Consider the following 17,708-nt stretch of genomic DNA (forward strand, 5'->3'; position numbering starts at 1 on the left):
AAAAAAAAAAAATTAGCCCTAATTTCTAGTCTTGGAATCTAGATATTATTTCAAAATAACTGAAGATCTGAAAAAAAAAATTGTGAAAGAAGACCTCAGACTCTCACTAAAATTAGCACTTGAGGAAGAGTGACTTCTTTTTTAAAAGTCAAATATCACATAATATTAAATTTCTAAAATAGTTTTCACTTCATGTCTTTCATAAATTAGCACATTATATATAGAAAAACAGAATTAACTTAAACCATGCATTTGGAGGGCTTCACATCTCTGAATGTTTTCCTTAGGTGTAATAGTTGGGAAACCTTTGATCTGAAAGTACGAGCTATGGCAGAAAAGTTTTTTTCCCCCCTTTCATTTCTTTCTCCCAGGTATAGATCTACTGAACTCTACTAGGAAAAAATAGTGCTGGATTGATTTTAGGTAGTTGATATGAAACAAAGATCACAAATGAAAATAACTACATTATAATGCAGGTTAAAAATGACAAGAATTTCTAAGTATCCTGGAACTGGTTACAGAAATAGATGGTTATATACTGCCATCATGTGGTACAAAAAAAATTAAGACCATTTCGGGGACAACAAACTAGAAATTTGAGTCTTGGTAAATATAAAGCTTGTTTTCTGATGGCAAATCTCAAAACACAGAGAGAGAGTTAACAAATATCTTAGTTTCTCTCAGGTAAACTTCAGAATTGTCATTATCCTGTCATTTTTGAGGTAGCTCTATTTCTTGTCTGTTGCCTTCTCCTTCAAGTTTCTATTAATTTATTACTTGTTCTATGAGATAATAGTACCTTCTAATATTTGTCCTGGCTTTATCCCATTCCAAGTTAATCCTCATCTTATCTGTATTGTGGTTTTATGAACTTCAATAGCATTTTTCCTAGCTATTGGTATTTAAATGACATATCCTAATCTTTTTATGTTCCAGATAGTAAACTTACCTCCCCAAGTACCAGATTATAGTTTCTTAACTCCAAATTTTATGGCTTTACAAGGAATCCAATATTATTAAAGGTAAGGAGTGAAAACAATCAAGATTATAGTGTTCAAAACAGTATATTTTTTCAAGGTCTAATAATGTCTCTTGCTTCTAAAATTTTTCATAATAATGTTTAAAATGGCATCATACATATCAGCAGAAAACTAACCATGCTGAGAGTTTTCAATGACACTAAGTAACTTCTCAGAAAAAGAAAGGGGATTTCAAAGCCAAATGTCTACATGTATAAACTAGCTATTTCTTCATTGTTCATAAAGCAAAACTGTCAAATGGTTCCTCTTTCTTCTAGTAATGGCTATTAAATTAACTTCTACCCATCCACTGCAAATACAACTATAGATTCTGGGCAGAAACAACTGTTTCCTCAGAGACATGGGTGAGAGGCCTTTGGGGAGGCTGACAATGGCAGACTTTATCCTGACTTGTACACTGATTTTACTCCTTTCCTTCCAGACTTGCCTCTTCTGCCTTTCTTATGCTTCTCTGCCACAATGTGCCTTAGACTTGTGGCACGCTTCAGGTCTCAATGACCCAACTTTGGAACAACTGTTTGGCTGGTCATCTACCCACCAAAGGATAGGTAACTTTGGGTGTTTTATTGGCAACTTTTATCTTTTCTTTTTTTCCCTCTATGCACAGTAATTCTACTAAGGTTCTTTTCTATTGAAGGTCTTACACACTAAGCATATGTTTTTGTCTTTATGCAGCAATGGCAGAATCCACTTAAAGTACGCAGGTTTGGACACTTAAAGTGTGCAGGTTTCGAGGTCCCAAGGTACCCCTCTGCCTGCCTGCTAACACAAACAGTAATCAAAAGTCTCCCCCCAAACTCACTGTGTCACTAGCAAGTTCTACACAAGCCTTCAAAGATGAACTAATATCTATCCGTCTTAAACACTCACAAAAATTGAGGAAGAGGGAATTCTTCCAACACATTTTACAAGGCCAGCCTTACTCAGATACTGAAGCCAGACAAAGACATACCTCTCTTTCTCTCTCTCTCTCAATCTCTCTCTCTCTCTCTCTCTCTCACACACACACACACACACACATACACACAAATAAACCAATTTCCTAATGAACATAGATGAAAAATATTCAACAAAACTGAGCATACCAAATTCAGTAATGCATTAAAAGGATCATACATCATGACCAAATGAGATTTATTTCAGGGATGCAAGGATGATTCAACATTATGAAAACTGATCAAGATAGCTTACTATACCAAGAAAAGGAAAGGTAAAAAGTATATAATCATATCATTAGATACACAGAAAGCATTCGATAAAATTCAATATCCATTTATGATAAAAACCCTCCAAAAATTGTGGATGTATGGAACATACATCAACACAATAGAGGCCATATATCAGAAACCTACAGCTAATATATGCAGTGGTGAAAAACCTCAAGTTTTTCCTCTAAAATCTGATACAAGATAAGTATGCCTACGTTTACCATTCATATCACACACAGTATTAAAACTCCTGGTTACAGCAATCAGTCAAGAGAAAGATAAAACAGAACCCAAGCTGAGAAAGAAGTAAAACTATCACTATCTGCGGGTGACATCGTAACGTATATAGAAAACCTCATAACTCTACTAAAAAACTATTAGAAATAATGAGTAAAGTGGCAGGTCACAAAATCAATTTACAAACATCAGTTATGTTCCCATTATGCAAACAATGAGCTGAAAGAGAAAGAAATCAAGAAAATACCATTTATTATCACTTAAAAAATTAATACCGAGGATTGAACTTAAGCTGAAAGATCTATACAATGACGCTGTAATAAGACATTCTTAAAAGAAATCGGAGAGTCAAAGAAATAGAAAGATATTCTATTAAATAAAAATATTTGCCACCAAACATTTGGCAAGAGGGTGATATCCAGTATCTCCAAAGCACACATAGAACTCAACAACAAGAAAATAACCCCATCAAAAAATGGGCAGAAGAGTTAAATCTGTACTTCCCCAAAGAAGACATTCAGATGCTAGGTCAAACTGCACATGAAAAAGTGCTCATCATCATTTATCATGAGGAAAATGCAAACAAAAGCCAAAATCTCACAATTGTGAGAATGGCTCTGAAACAACAAATGGTGCAAAGGATGGGGAGAAAAAATTACACTCATACAATGTGCACTGGTCTAGCCCCTATGGAGAACAGCACTGAAATTTCAAAATATTAAAAATAAATCTACCATATGATCTAGCAAATCCATTCCTAGGAATTTACCCAAACAATGCAAAGACATTAATCTAAAGGGATATATATATATATATATATATATATATATATATATATATATATATACACGCATGTGTTTGTAGCATCATTATTCAACAGCCGAGTTACAGAGAAACAATCTAAAGTGCCCAAGGATTGATGAGCGGATTAGGAAAATGTGGAACATACACACACAATGAATATTGCTTAGCTACCAAAAAAAGATGAACTCTTGCCATTGGCAACAACATGAATGGAACTGGAGGGGATAAGCCTAACTCAAGTAAGTCAGAGTAAAGCCAAATACTAGCTAGTTTCATTTATGTGGGGGATATAGGGATTCAAAACAAAGGGTCAGACAAAATCAAACCAATAATAAATGCTAGAAGTCTGACTGTAGAATTGAGACTACCACAGGGAAAGGGGGATGGTGGAGAGCAATGTGTGGAGGGTGCCAAATGGACTATGGCGCAGAACAATGGATATATTGTTGGTGGGTGTGGTGTGGTGACATACACCTGAAGAGGTATGATCTTATACATTTGTCTTATACATTGTGTATTGTAAACAAATGTCACCTTAATTAAAAAAAATTGAACAAGATTAAATAAAAATAAATTACTATGTGATGTAGGTGTTATAAATTATCATTCCTATTTTATAATTAGAGAAGTTGTTTGATCGGGGAGTGGGGCATAGAGAAGACCAAGTTTTTTGGGGTTTTTTTGAAGATATATTTATCATTCACACAAGCACTGGGGTACAGTGCAGAGGTGTGGGAGGGTGAGAGGATTTACCCAAGACAGAGCAGGTTGCATAACAGGCGGAAGGACCGAAATACACTGCTGAGGGGAGTAGCGGGTGAGACAGGAGAGGTCTGCTGCGCCATGTGGGAATCTCCCTGGAAGGCCAGGAATCGAACCAGTGCTGCAGAGGCTGCGACAGCTTCACAGCGCTGCGCTCAACCCACTGCGCCATCGGAGAGGCCCAGACCAAGTGTTTTTTTTTTTTTAATTTATTTATTTTTATTTAAGAACCAGGGTACAGGCCAGAAGCATGGGAGGGTGAGAGGATTCACCGGAGACAGAGTGGGGAACAGAACAGGCAGACTGACGAAATACACTGTTGAGGGGAGCAGCGGGCGTGACAGGAGAGGTCTCCAGCGCCATGTGGGATTCTCGCTGGCTGGCCGGGATCAAACACGCGCTGCAGAGGCTGCGGACAGCTTCACAGTGCGGGGCTCAACCACCTGCGCCACTAGGGAGGCCCAGAGACCAAGTTTTTTATTCAAGACCATCATACCATCTTCAACTTGCAGAGCTGGGATTCAAAAATAGTATTTCTGGGGCCTGCGTGGTGGCACAAGGGATTAAGTCTCAGGACTATCAAGTGATCATCAGACACTGCAGCATGAGTTCCATCTCCAACCAGGGAGCTGACCCGCATGGCGCAGACCATTCCAGTCTCACCTGCTGCTCCTCTCAGCAGCATATTTTGTCTGCTCTGCTCCCCATTCTGTCTTTGGTGAATCCTCTCACCCCCTGCACCTCTGGCCTACACCCAAGTTCTTGTATACATTAAAAAAAAAAAAATCTTAAAAAAAAATAGTATTTCTGAATTCCCCAGATGTTTAAATAACTTAACAAAAAACATTTTAAAAAATAGCCCCCCATAATATAGTTATACAAAATTTCTTAAGGGTTAATTAATATTTATTATTCATTATATCCTTACAAAAAGTTTTTGCTGGGTTGAATTTTAATTTAAAAATATTCAGGGGTCTTATTTATATTATTTATTACGTTTGTAATAATATAAATTATATTATTTATTAATTACAATTATAGTAAGTGGCCTTTTTTTAAAAAAGATTTATTTATTTATTTATACAAGCACTGGGTATAGTCAGAAGCGCAGGAGGATGAGAGAATCTACCAGAGCCAGAGTGGGGAGCAAAACAGGCAGACCAACGGAACACACTGCTGAGGGGAGCAGCGGGCGGAGCAGGAGAGGTCCGCGAACCATGTGGGACCCTCGCCGGGGGCCGGGGATGGAACCGGTACTGCAGAGGCCAGGGGCAGCCTTGCAGCCAGCGCTCAACCGCTGCGCCACGAGGGAGGCCCTAAGTGGTCTTAATACAAAAGAATTCCATTAGATCTTAAATCACATTTCTTGAGTTTCTAATGCATTTTATTAAGTATATAAAACACTGCTTAGTTTCTTTTTTTCTGATTATAATTTTATCGACTACATTATTACTAAATTTAAGGAAATGTTTAAGACAAAGTAGTAGTTGAGAGGTGATAAACCTGTAAGAAACAAATTTACACATGGAAGGGTTATGTTGTTGGTAACTTTGTGTCAACTTGGCTAGGCCACCGGTACCCAAATATTTGATAAAGTATTACCAAAGGTGTTTTTGTATAACTATTCCTTCAATGAGATTAATGTTTACATCAGTAGAGTTTGACTAAGGCAAATTACTCTCCATAATGTGGTGGGCCCCGTCCAATCAGTTGAAGGTCTTAATAGGAAAAGTACTGACCTCCCATGATCTAAAAAGAATTCTGCCAGCAGACAGACTGTTTTTGGATTCAAATTGCAACTATTTCCCAAATCTCCAAACTGCCAGTCTACCCCATCAGATTTTAGATTCACTAAGGCTCCAAAAATCATATAAGTTAATTACTGAAGACAAATAAGTCACTATATATACATATCTTGTTTGTTCTATTTCTCTGGAGATCCCTAACCAGTACAACTTCACAAACAAAACTCTTTCTGTGTTCAAGAGTTATCAGGGCATTCATTAAAAACATTTGGGCACCCAATGAATAAAGCCATTGTTAATTTTCTCTGTTTTCCTATCAGTAAAATATTAAAAGTGTTAGCAATGTCAAAACAAACAAAAATTTAAGATACAATGCCATTACTGACCTTTGAAAGTAGAGACATGCTTTGCCACACAGCAAAAATGTATCACATACTAACATGTTAATGATTATTCTAAGGCTACAAGCTTTTGTTGATTTTGGTTTTTTTTTTTGGTCCATGCAGTCCTTTGTTCAAGAGAAATTCCAAATGTTAAGGTGACTAAAAAGAAGATGGTTTGATAGAAACAAGGATAAAAATACTCATCCAGCTAGCCCCCTACAAAATAATAAATCTTTGAAAGATGCTGAGGTACCTAATATATTACAGAACCAAGTCTGAAAATCTGTCTATTGCTATCTCCCCAGTGAGCCCTACATCACCACTATCACCACTCTGGGCATTTCAGAGTAACAACTGAGATCAAATGATTTGCCCAGGAATGCAAAACTAGATGCCTTCTAACTTTGTCCTTTATTATCTTGACTACAGATGAATTTTTTTTTTAATTAAGAGCTATTTATCTAAATGTGCAAATGATTTACGTGCACAATATGGCAGGTTAGCAGAAGAAAGGAAAAAACAGAATAGAACCTTGTGTTCATATCACCACATTTGCCTATTTGGCAGTGTTCCTGCTGACTTTGTTGCTCTTATGACAGGAAACTGAGCTTTTACTTTGTTTGTAGCACTGACCCTCTATTGATTTAACTAGACCCTAACTACTACTAACAGTTTAGCAAATTAGAGTCCTGAGATATATTTATTTCTGAATAATACATCTTTGGTAAAAGTAGCCCTTTAAATAGGACATAAGATAAATATTTATATGCAACTTTGGTAAAATCATGGTTTTGCTTTGAAACAGAAACATAATAAAAGGACAAGAAGTAGTATTTTCTCTATCTGACAGAGAAGGAAACATTAAATGACTTGCTCAAGGTCACACAGAAAATGCAAGCATCAAAACATCATCTAGGGTCAGACTCTAGATGCAGATAATGTGTCTCTTGGGTCACGGCTGCCAACACCTGGCACAACCCCAAACACATCCCTGGGGTTGACACTAGTGTTGCTGCACGTGTTCTGAACAAGTAGTGGCAAGCTAAATATATTTGATGAAAAGGCAAAATGAATGATACACAGTAGCTTCCTTTCATATCACAAAAAAAAAAAGGTTAACCTGTAATGAAAAACTGAGAGTGAAATGAGTTACAACAAAAAAATACTCAGCCGTGGATTACAGATCAATATCACAGACTTATCTTGTCAGTCTTTAAGATGACAATTTCCCATTTAATCTGTCTCTCTACATATGAAAAATCACAGCAGTTGCATCTCACAGTCCTATTTTCCTATTATTGATTTATATTTCTTAATTTCAAATCTTGAGGCACTTTTTATAGACAAGGTTGATGCCTCTTTCCATCAGCCATCAAAATCATACAAACCTCCGTCAGTTGCTTCAGGTGGCCTTTGTTTTCAGTTAATTCTTCTAACAGTTCATTCTTTTTCACTTGTAGTTCAGAAATTTCCTTTTTTAATGGACTCACTAGTTCGTAGAAACGTAGCTTTAAAAAAAACAAATAAGCAGTCTTAAAATCCAAATCACAATTAAAATTTGCTAATTTATAGTATTCTTGACTATCAGTAATGAAAGTGTTAAGGTAATAAAAGGAAAAGTTAGAGTTTTAGCTTAAATTCCTAAACAATAAAATTTTGTGTTGTTTGTATAAAAACTAAAATAAAACTTCACTAAGTGACCTTTAACACTTTATTAGAGTTTAATGTTCAATTAAGTTCTCTGAAAGCCCAGACTGCCTGTAACTCCCCATTCCTGACACAGTCTCTCTTTCCTCTCTTCTATTAACATTCCATTTACTACTTACTCCTCATCTCCTACTGCCCACTTCACACCATCCGCTTACTTCCTGAACACATCAAGTGTTCAACAAGAGTTCTGCTCTTGTTGGTTCCTCTGAAAGAAAAGTTCTTCCCACATATAAATGTACTGCTTATGCTTTTACTTTCTCCAGGTCTCTGATCAAATGTCACCCTATCAGTAAAACCCTCCTGGATTCCTTTAGCCTGATTTAAAATAACATCTTCTATCTGGCAGCAGTTCTTTTTCACTCCTACATTTTTCTCCATAGCATTGTGATAAACATTAAACATATTCTACTTTTAATTAATGTGTGTGTGCTTCTACGAGAGCACAAGCTCTGTGAGGCAGGAATTTTTGCCTCATTTGTTTCTGATGTGTAAATATATGACAAACTTGGGCCTCCCTGGTGGCCAAGGGGTTAAGTCTCAGCGCTACCACCATGACAACCTGAGTTCAACCCCCATACCAGGGAGCTAACCCACATAGCACAGCAGACCTCTCCTGTCTCTCCTGCTGTTCCCCTCAGCAGTGTATTTCAGTATATCTGCCTGTTCTTCTCCCCACTCTGTCTCTGGTGAATCCTCTCACCCTTGCACCTCTGACCTACACCCAGTTCTTCTACACAAAAATAAATAAGATTATTTTTAAAAATATATATATATATATTTCAAAATATATATGTTAAGCTACTAGTGAAGCAGTATAAGAGATAATCAGGATGAATCAGGAGGGAGGTATCTTTTACATCACCACTTCCATATCAAACCTTTCTTGTAACTCTTACAGGAATTGGCCTGAGCCATCTGACAAGTTCCTTAAAACTAAGAAGCCATTACCAAGTTAGGAAAGTGTAATTCAGGGTCTTGCACTGTACAAGCATACAATCTGAAACTCCATAATATATTGCTGTATTGCAAGAATACCGTATCTGGTAAGCAGCAAGTACTACGGTTGTCCTTCAACACAATGAAGTATAATCTGTGTATAATTAACTAGTTAGGATAATATTGTCTGAAAACAAAAGATACAACAAGGAACATTGAACAGAGAGCAAAAATATGTGTAACTGCCACTACAGGGATACCTGATAATTACTATGGATAAAGCCTCAAGGACAGCACTTGAGACATTTGTTTTTGACAGTGCACTTTAGACAGAAAAAAATGTTATTTGAGCTACCTAAATAAAATGGTGGACAAAACAGTAACTCTTCATTTCACAGGAAATCATTAACTTGGAAACCTTATCCAAATAAGAACCCACAGTAGCAACCCTCACCTCAGCAAAAATAATAGGCGATATTTATTATGTGTTTACTATATTGTGAGCCCTGGGCTCACAAATATATGTCTTACATACATATTCAAGTTACTCTTCATACTTATCTCAATAAAAAGGTGCTGTCATCATTATTAACCCTTTTACAAAAGAAAAAAAATTAAGCTTCTTAGGGTGAAATAGCTATACATTACAAAACAACAGTTCTCAGTGTGCGGTTAGGTGGTCCCAGGTCCCCACCCCACCACCCTGAGACCCTTTCAGGGAATTCATAAGATGAAAACTGTTTTTGCTAGTTAATACTACAATTTTCACTCTTTCTTATTCCTGTTCAGTGGTACTTGCCAGTGGCTGCTTGATGGGTGATGACAGCAACACCTTAAGGCTAAGGAATGTGTGCTTATGCATTCTTGTTTTTAAATGTCTGTTTTAATTTCTAATATGGCAAATATTAATAGACATAGCCCAGGAAAAATTACTGGGGTAGTCCTCAGTAGTTTTTAGAGTGAAAAGGAATTAGGACACTCCAAAATCTGGAGAACTGCCATAGATGAAGTCTAGTGTAGACTTGTGTAATCAACACTGCAATCAAGATCCTGAACTAGAATCACAAAAATCTCCCTCATTTTACCCCTTTAAAATTACACTCTCTTCTGTTATCTTTAACCATTGGCAACCAGTAATTTGTCAATTATTTCTTTAATTTTTAATTTTTAGAACGCTACAAATCATCAGTTTGGGATAAAATAATCCATCTTTTTGGAATATGCAGCCATTAGCCCTATTTATTGCTCAATGGTCAAGACCCTTAAAACCTGGTGACATGAATATCAGTCACCATCTTGGTTAAGTCCACAAAGTAAGAAACCAATTTAATTATTTCAAAAGTTAGAGCTACTACATAAAGGGCAAGTTTTAGTCTGACAATATATACAGGATTTTTTTTTTTTTTTAATGATACAAGATACTTACAGATACAAATTCAGGAATAGAAAGCTGATCTTCAGGAAAACCTCTTAGTTTCACATACTGCTCTTCTGTCAACTCAAAGTCACGCAGGTTTCGTCGAATATCTCCAGCTTTCTCTCTTAGCTGATGATTTGTCTCTTCTAGTTGTTTTTGTCTCAATAAAATAGTTTCCATTTCTTGTTTCATAAGTTCCTGATATTTCCTACATTTTAGGAGAGAATTTATGGCAAGCTTAAAAAAATCTTTGAGATTTAATTTTATGGTACTATAAAATTAGGACATGAGCTCAACAGTATTTTTGGCTCTAAATACTTATTTACCCATTTAAACATGAAATGGTAATTCTATACTAATTAACAAATGCGCAATCACAAAAATTATCAGAGAATTGATATTCTTAAAGAATTAAAAAATTCAAATTATAAAGTTATATAATTCCTCTATTAAAGGTTTAGGTCTTTAAGTCTTATATATCTGCTTTGGACCTTATTCATGAAAATAATTTTCATTTTTGTTTATCCAGATAATTCAAGGTATACCTCTTAAGACAGCAACACTGAAGCACCATAAGGTACTCATTCAACCAATGAGGTAATGAAAACCGTAATGTGCACATAATCACCATTCTCAAACATGAGTAGAAACTGTTACAGTTAATTATCAACCCAAAGATTTGAATAGGGAGGAACCATCTGATTTTTCCCTTCTCTACTATATCATATCACTCCATTAACATACAAACATAATGCTATTTCTCCTATCTTAAAACAAATGAATAATAAAAAAAAAATACAACTTCTGATCCCATTTTACCACTCCCTTTCTTTGCTCCCTCCCCTCCAGCAAAACTTCTCAAAAGTTATCTATACTCACTGTCCCCAATGCCTTTGCTCTTAAACTCAGACCAATCAGGTTTTCACCATCCTGCTAAAATCTCTAGGTCACCAGTCACATCCAGATGGCTAATGATCAATTTTCAATTCTTTTCATCCCTAATCTAATGATAGCACTAGACAACTGACCTCTTCTTACTTACATAGTTCCTTTCCCTAGTTCCCAAGATACCGTACTCTCTCCCTTTCTGTTTTATGGATGGCTCTTTCTCAGTCAACTTTTCTGGTTCGTCTTAATGTTGGCTACCTGGTCCTCTCCTCTCTATTTACGTTTGAAGCACAACTGAAATACTACCTACATCCTAATGACTCCTAGATTTACATCTTTAGATCATAGTTTATACATTTACTTCTAATTAAAATACAGAAATAAACATCCATTTGCCAAAGTTTTTACATAGGGTCCAAAGTTTGTTATATGGAAGTATGCTTTATTTTTGTGTAAATTATTATTCATGCATTCCGAGTTCGATTTCTTACCATGGCAAGAGACCTTAAAAGTCACTTGGGAAGAAGTGTGAGAAGACACTTTCTATGGATTTGTTTAATTTTTGCCCCCCATCTCTGTCCTGCTGATACTTAATTTGATGATATTTTCAGTCATTCAATTTTACTGCACCTTTCCAAATAATTTGTTATAACATTTACAGACATGACACACTTTTGTTCTCATACTTGTTCATATAATTCCTAATTAAATTATATAAGGATAATAAGTACAATTGCAGAGGCATATTTTAGAGTAAATACAAGGGACTGTTGTTCAGCACACGCTGAGCTGGAGAAAGTATGCAGGCAAACAGAGGGTACCTTCAGCCAGGGAAGCTTAATGGACCATGAGAAACAATCAGTATGTTTTACAAACCAAATGAAGAAAGGGTAATCCAGACACAGGTTAAGTAGTGGTAAGGTTAATGAGCTTCCATTATCGTTTATGATTCATTTACATTAGCAATCTTTGTTGAATAAATGTTGTATTTTGACTTTTTGTATTTTGTGTACTGTAAAAAGTAATCTATTATTTATGGTTGGTCTTGATGTAAAAATTATAACCATCTTTGAATTAAATCTCTTACAATAGAAGCAGGTAATGAAATTATTTAGGTATGAAGAAGGTATTGCTGAAGAAGGTATTGTTGCTTTTTAAATATGAAGAAGGTACTGTTGCTTTTTAAAACTTCTTACCTAGTATCCTTCTGTTGAAATGTCAATTGGTTGTCTAATCTCAATGTCAGTAGCTGCTTCTGGTGAAGTGCATCATTAAGTTTTTCCTCCAATTCTTCAATCTTAATAAAAAAGAGGTCAATTTTCAAATGTATTATTAAAAACTCTGATCATTAAAATATCATAAAAAATTAAATATAAAAAAGCACTTAAAAGAAACAGGTTAAAAATGAACAGAGGTTTTCTGGGCAATGGATATGTCCACAAACTACAAATGCTTATACAAATGGCTTTCACACTATGATTTGAAACTGCTGTCTAGTAAGTAGCGTTTTTTGGCCAGGCTGTCATTAGGGCTTTTTCCTTCTTACCCTACTCTCACTGAGAAGTTCATTGATAACTGGAGTTTTATGAGGGGACTTCACTCAGGTAATTACTTCCAGGCCAGATCCTGCATTTGTACTCCAGATCCATGTATCTGACAAGTATACATCTTCAATTGACTATAACATGGGTGACACAATAAACATTCAAAGGAAACTAGTTACCAATTTCATCCAATCTTATATTCCTTGAAGACACCTTGTTTGTTTATTGATCTTGCACTCATTTGAATGTGATCTCCATAAAAAGGGGATTCCCACACATTTATCACTATATTCCCGGCAGCATATCTCAATAAATGCCTTAAATCAATTAATAATAATCATATTCCTCATAATTGCTATTTTGCAAATCAAGAATCCTATTACCAGAAGAAACCTCTACTTTTTCCAAAATTTTAACTGATACAATTTCAACTGACTTTTAAATCCAGTCCCTTAACTCAGAGATAAAAAGGTGGGAAGATGTACTCTTTCCGTCTGCAAGCCATAGGAACTCACAGATGTCTAAAGAGTCAAGAGTTTTTGGCATTTAAAACTTGGGATAGAAGAGTGAAATAGAATGAAAGTGAGAAATGGATCAAAGAAGGGGATTTAGACAGCAGTGAGTAGGGGAAAAAGTATAAAGCTAACAATTCTTTACTATAAAAAGTCTGTCTAAAGTAGTTCCCTTCTAACTTCTTGAAGTTGACAAGCAGCTGAGTGCTAAATGTGAATCAATGCCTTTTAAGTTTCTTTAGACTATCTGTTCCTTTTTTTAGACATGGAGAAATCAAATCAACATGGGTCAAGATTCATAACAAACTGTAATAAGGCCATATATACATAACACTGAACTGCTGTCCTATTGGCGAGGAAAGATGTCAGATTACACAAATTTACAAATTTCCTAAGTAAAAAAATACCCTGACTAGCAGAATAACTGTTACTTTCTCCCACCATCAAGTCTATGCTCTTTCTGACATATTCTGATTGTTACTAGTGATAACAATGTGTCCAGTTAAAAATTTCAAATTTCCCAGATTGCCACCCCCTTGCACTGGGTAAGGTTGGTCATGCCATAAAGTTCTCTAAGGTCACGACTTAAGCTTTTGGAAAAGCTTTTTAAAGGGGACTGGCTCATTTAGTATACGACCCATTTCCCCATTACTGTTCTCCTTAGTTCTGCCTGTACACAATTTTGAAAGTAGATCAGCCATTTGTGATTTTAAGGTTAAATGCATGATAAAAGTAGCTGCACAAAAGGTTAACAGGAGCTTGGATTCCTCCCAAAACACCAGGTCTAAATTACCTATTTTCAGGGGCTCCCTGGTGGCGCAGGAGGTTAAGACACAACCTATAAAGCTGACCGCAAACTCTGCAGCACGAATTTAATCCCTGGCCAGCCAGGGAGCAACCCACATAGTGCAGCAGACCTCTCCTGTCTCACCTGCTGCTCCCTCAGCAGTGTACTTGGTAAATCTGACTGTTCTGTTCCCCACTCTGTCTCTGGTTAATCCTCTCACTCCCTCCCCCCATACCTCTGGCCTGTACCCCAGCTCTTGTATGCATAAATAAATAAATCTTTAAAAAAAAAGATTTAAATTACCTATTTTCAGATTTGTGTTATACCAGATAAGCAAATCCTTATCTTGCTTAAGCTACAGTTTCCACTTTGGATCCCAATCTCCTAGACTCTTTTCCAAATCTCTGGTATTAAGAGCTAAACCTAATTCCTAAAAAAAACGGACAGCAGGGCCACTCTTTTCTCACAAAGAAATATCTATCATCTTCATGACACTCTGTCATTCAAGACCAGTACTGGAATTCTTCCAAAGACAGGTCATTTAACGTTAACAGCAAAAACAGTTTTATATTCAGTTTATTGTTGCTGTGAACTCCAACCATTATTATGGAGCTGCAGTTTAGAAAGAATTTATTTTTTATAATGCCAGAATGTGAGATTTTTAGCTTCATATTCCTGATCATCAGTAAGCTTTGGATAATGAATGAATGGTTAAAAATTTTGTCACTTTCTCAATCCCTAAATCAATTTATCAGTTCCCTAAAAAAATTGATCCCTTCTCTAAATAAAAGACTCTTTCACACAGTACATCTATGAAAATACAATGCATTTTATAATGTATAGCAGTTAAGCATTTAACTTGGCGGTTTTTAACCGTAGTGATAGGTGTAATGGTTCATCTTAAAATTAAGGAGCCTTGAATTTGATGAATTTTGGAAGATTAATCCTAGCATATGTAGTATTTCTTCATCTATTTGACAGCAAACATCTTACCTCCAAGAAGTCTCTAAGCAGAATATTCTAAATACTCTTAGAACTAAAAAAAAGAGTGAATGTAGACCAGGGCAGGTATTCTGGAGAGCAACTGGGCAGTACATTTTGTTAAATTAGGTACATATGCGCCTTGTGAGCCCTAAGTTCTACCCCAGAGTATGTATGTTAAAGAAAAGTTCACACAGGTCCAGAAGAGAAATGTCTAAAAAAGGTCAATGCTACATGTGGCCACAAGGATTCTGGATAATCTGGGTATTACATAAAATACTCTGTGACTGCAAATAGAAACACAGGACTACCACATCCCTTCCTATTTTGGCAAACAGGATAATGGGAACTGAATTGATACTTGGCCTATGGCACAGTAGCTATCAAATAGAAAGGTGACAAAGAAGCCAGAATTGCAAGGCAGATGACTATACAAAGTCAATTTCATAATTATGATCTTGATTCTTCCAAATAAGTCACATCAAAGCTACTTCTCAATGAAGCAAAGAACATGTTAAGATTTAAAAATTGAACCCACGAAAACAAATTATCTCTGTTCACCTTTAAATCACCCCTTCCTGCAGGATTTTTTAACACACAGAAATATTATTCACTCTGCTGCTCTTTCCAAAAACAGCCATATAAGAATATGTTAATTATCCTCTCAAAATACTTGATATCTTTGTGATGAAACATTAATATATCACTTTAAGTTCAAATTATATATATATATTTTTAATTCTTCCTTATCTGCAGTTTAAAGACAATAAAGTGTACAGATAAAATTTACACCTCCTCTTACCTTAGTAAGATAATCCACTTTCAAATTGTCAATCATCATATTTTTCTGGGAAAGCTCTATTTTCAGTAACTGAATATTATGAAGTAGTTCTTTTCGCTCAATTAACTGCCTGGTGATTTTCATTTTACCATCTCGCTCTTCTGATGAAGAAATATCATCAGTAGGAACTGTTGTTTCTAAACTAATATCTTCAGATTCCAGAGAGCTAGAAATGTTCACTTTATTTGATGATTTGGAAATTTTTCGAGACATTTTTTACTATTATTGGTCAGTTTTCTTCTCCAACTCTTCTGTAGATTAAAAAAAATACAAATTTAAATGCATTCAAATATTCTCTATGGAAAACATGAAATGTATTAGAAATACCAAGGATTCTCTAAATTATTAGGCATCTGAATCTAAGACAAAATAGTAAATTACTGCTCAATTCATACACTCATTAAATCCTACTACAAACACAGGCCCTTAAATGAACAAAAAGCCCAGTTCCCAGAGGAGAAGCTTTTAATCGGAAGAAACACATAAATGTATGAATTAAAGGGAGAAAGCCCTAACTCATTAGTACTCAGTTATGATACTAATAAATGCAACACAGACTCAAGATTTCATATAAGTTAAGTCAGGGGAATATTATATAGAATAACCGTAGAATCTTGGATTAGGACAGGAGGAGTAGAAAGGGCAAAGCATACAGGAATTAAGGTTGGTATTGTGGTGACTAAAGAGCAAAACAGCAGAAGATAGTGGTAGCTGGGCAGGGCGCCAAGTCTTTGTGAATCTGAGTTGTGACTCCTACCTTTCAAACACAAGCACACATGCATCCTAAAGATCAAGTGTGGGGTGGGCCTTGCATGTCAAATGTGTTAAAGCACCACTGAAGATTTTGTTTACAAAAGAAAACTCAGATAATTCTTCAAAATAGATTTCCAGTTAGCAAAACGAAAATAAGAGGCAGAGGAGGAGAAAACAAAACAAAACAAAACAAAACAAAACAAAGCTCAAGAATTCTAATTTGCAGCAACGTGGATGGAGCTGGAAGGGACCATGCTTAGCGAAATCAGCCAGAAAGAAAAAGAAAAATACCAGATGGTCTCACTCATAGCAGAAATTTAGAAAACCTAAATAAGGGACCAGGAAAGACTATAACAAAGTAAAAATCAAAATCAACAAGCAACTATAAACAGGAGGGGGGCAGAGGGGAATAGAAGGGAGAAGGGATTAAGGTCAAAATAAGGGGGATGGGAATCGTATAGGGAATATAACCAAGATGAAAATACATACATTGTGCAAAAATGAAAAAGATGTAAAAATAAATATAGAAAATAAATAAAAATAAGATAAATAAAATTGAAAAATAAATACAACTTCTTCCCCTTTTACAAGAATTTAAGCAAGAACTTTGTTTTAATACTACACGATACAATATATTATTTAGGGTATTGGGGGCAATTTTTCTAAACTGAATGATTAGGAAAACGGTGTGTGGAGGGAAAACAGTAAAAAGTTAAGTTGGATCGGCTTCCCTCCTTTATAAATCAAAAGGAGCCATGAAAGTGACACCAAAGACAGGCAACACCTCCTGGATTACAACCATCAAGAGTCTGGGAACACTGACACCTGCATCAGAAACACAGGACCCAAATTTGGCAGCACTGGAGATGTCCTTGCCCCGCGCGGGAAAGGATGGGACACAGCCGCGAGCTACCTCGAAAGCTTCAATTACTTCACATCCAAGGAAAGGTCAAGCGTCACTTCGAGGAGCTGAATATGTCTCCAGACAGCAAATCTATTTTGAAGAATTATCTGAGTTGCGGGTTGCAAGCCCGCAACTAGAGACGTCGGGGCCAGAGACCGTTAGGAACCGTAACCTAGACGACCATTTCCGCGCTCCGAGGAGGACGGAGGAAGTAAGAGCGCGTACACGCCCACGCCGCCGGAACTCAGCCCGCGCG

General features: G+C 36.1%; 1 protein-coding gene across 5 annotated transcripts in view; it reads right to left on the reverse strand.

Annotated features, from left to right (window-relative positions):
* The window catches only part of PIBF1 (progesterone immunomodulatory binding factor 1), a 174,007-nt gene that overhangs the window by 147,045 nt on the left and 9,254 nt on the right, over positions 1-17,708 (reverse strand). For 2 of the 5 annotated variants that reach the window (XM_037528944.2, XM_054701528.1), the window contains exons 1-5: positions 17,462-17,673; positions 15,757-16,046; positions 12,327-12,427; positions 10,252-10,450; positions 7,568-7,687 (exon numbers count right to left, since the gene is read on the reverse strand). In XM_037528944.2, coding sequence (XP_037384841.1) covers positions 7,568-7,687; positions 10,252-10,450; positions 12,327-12,427; positions 15,757-16,008 — 672 coding nt within the window. In that variant the 5' untranslated portion in view covers positions 16,009-16,046; positions 17,462-17,673. Of the gene's footprint in view, positions 1-7,567; positions 7,688-10,251; positions 10,451-12,326; positions 12,428-15,756; positions 16,047-16,552; positions 17,074-17,461; positions 17,674-17,708 lie in introns of those variants that run through there. The other 3 variants (XM_054701530.1, XM_054701531.1, XM_054701529.1) reach the window with 2 other exon arrangements.

Source organism: Talpa occidentalis, unplaced genomic scaffold (genome assembly GCF_014898055.3).
Source record: "Talpa occidentalis isolate TD23 unplaced genomic scaffold, MPIMG_talOcc4v2.1 talOcc4.5, whole genome shotgun sequence".
NCBI classification, from domain to species: Eukaryota; Metazoa; Chordata; class Mammalia; order Eulipotyphla; family Talpidae; genus Talpa; species Talpa occidentalis.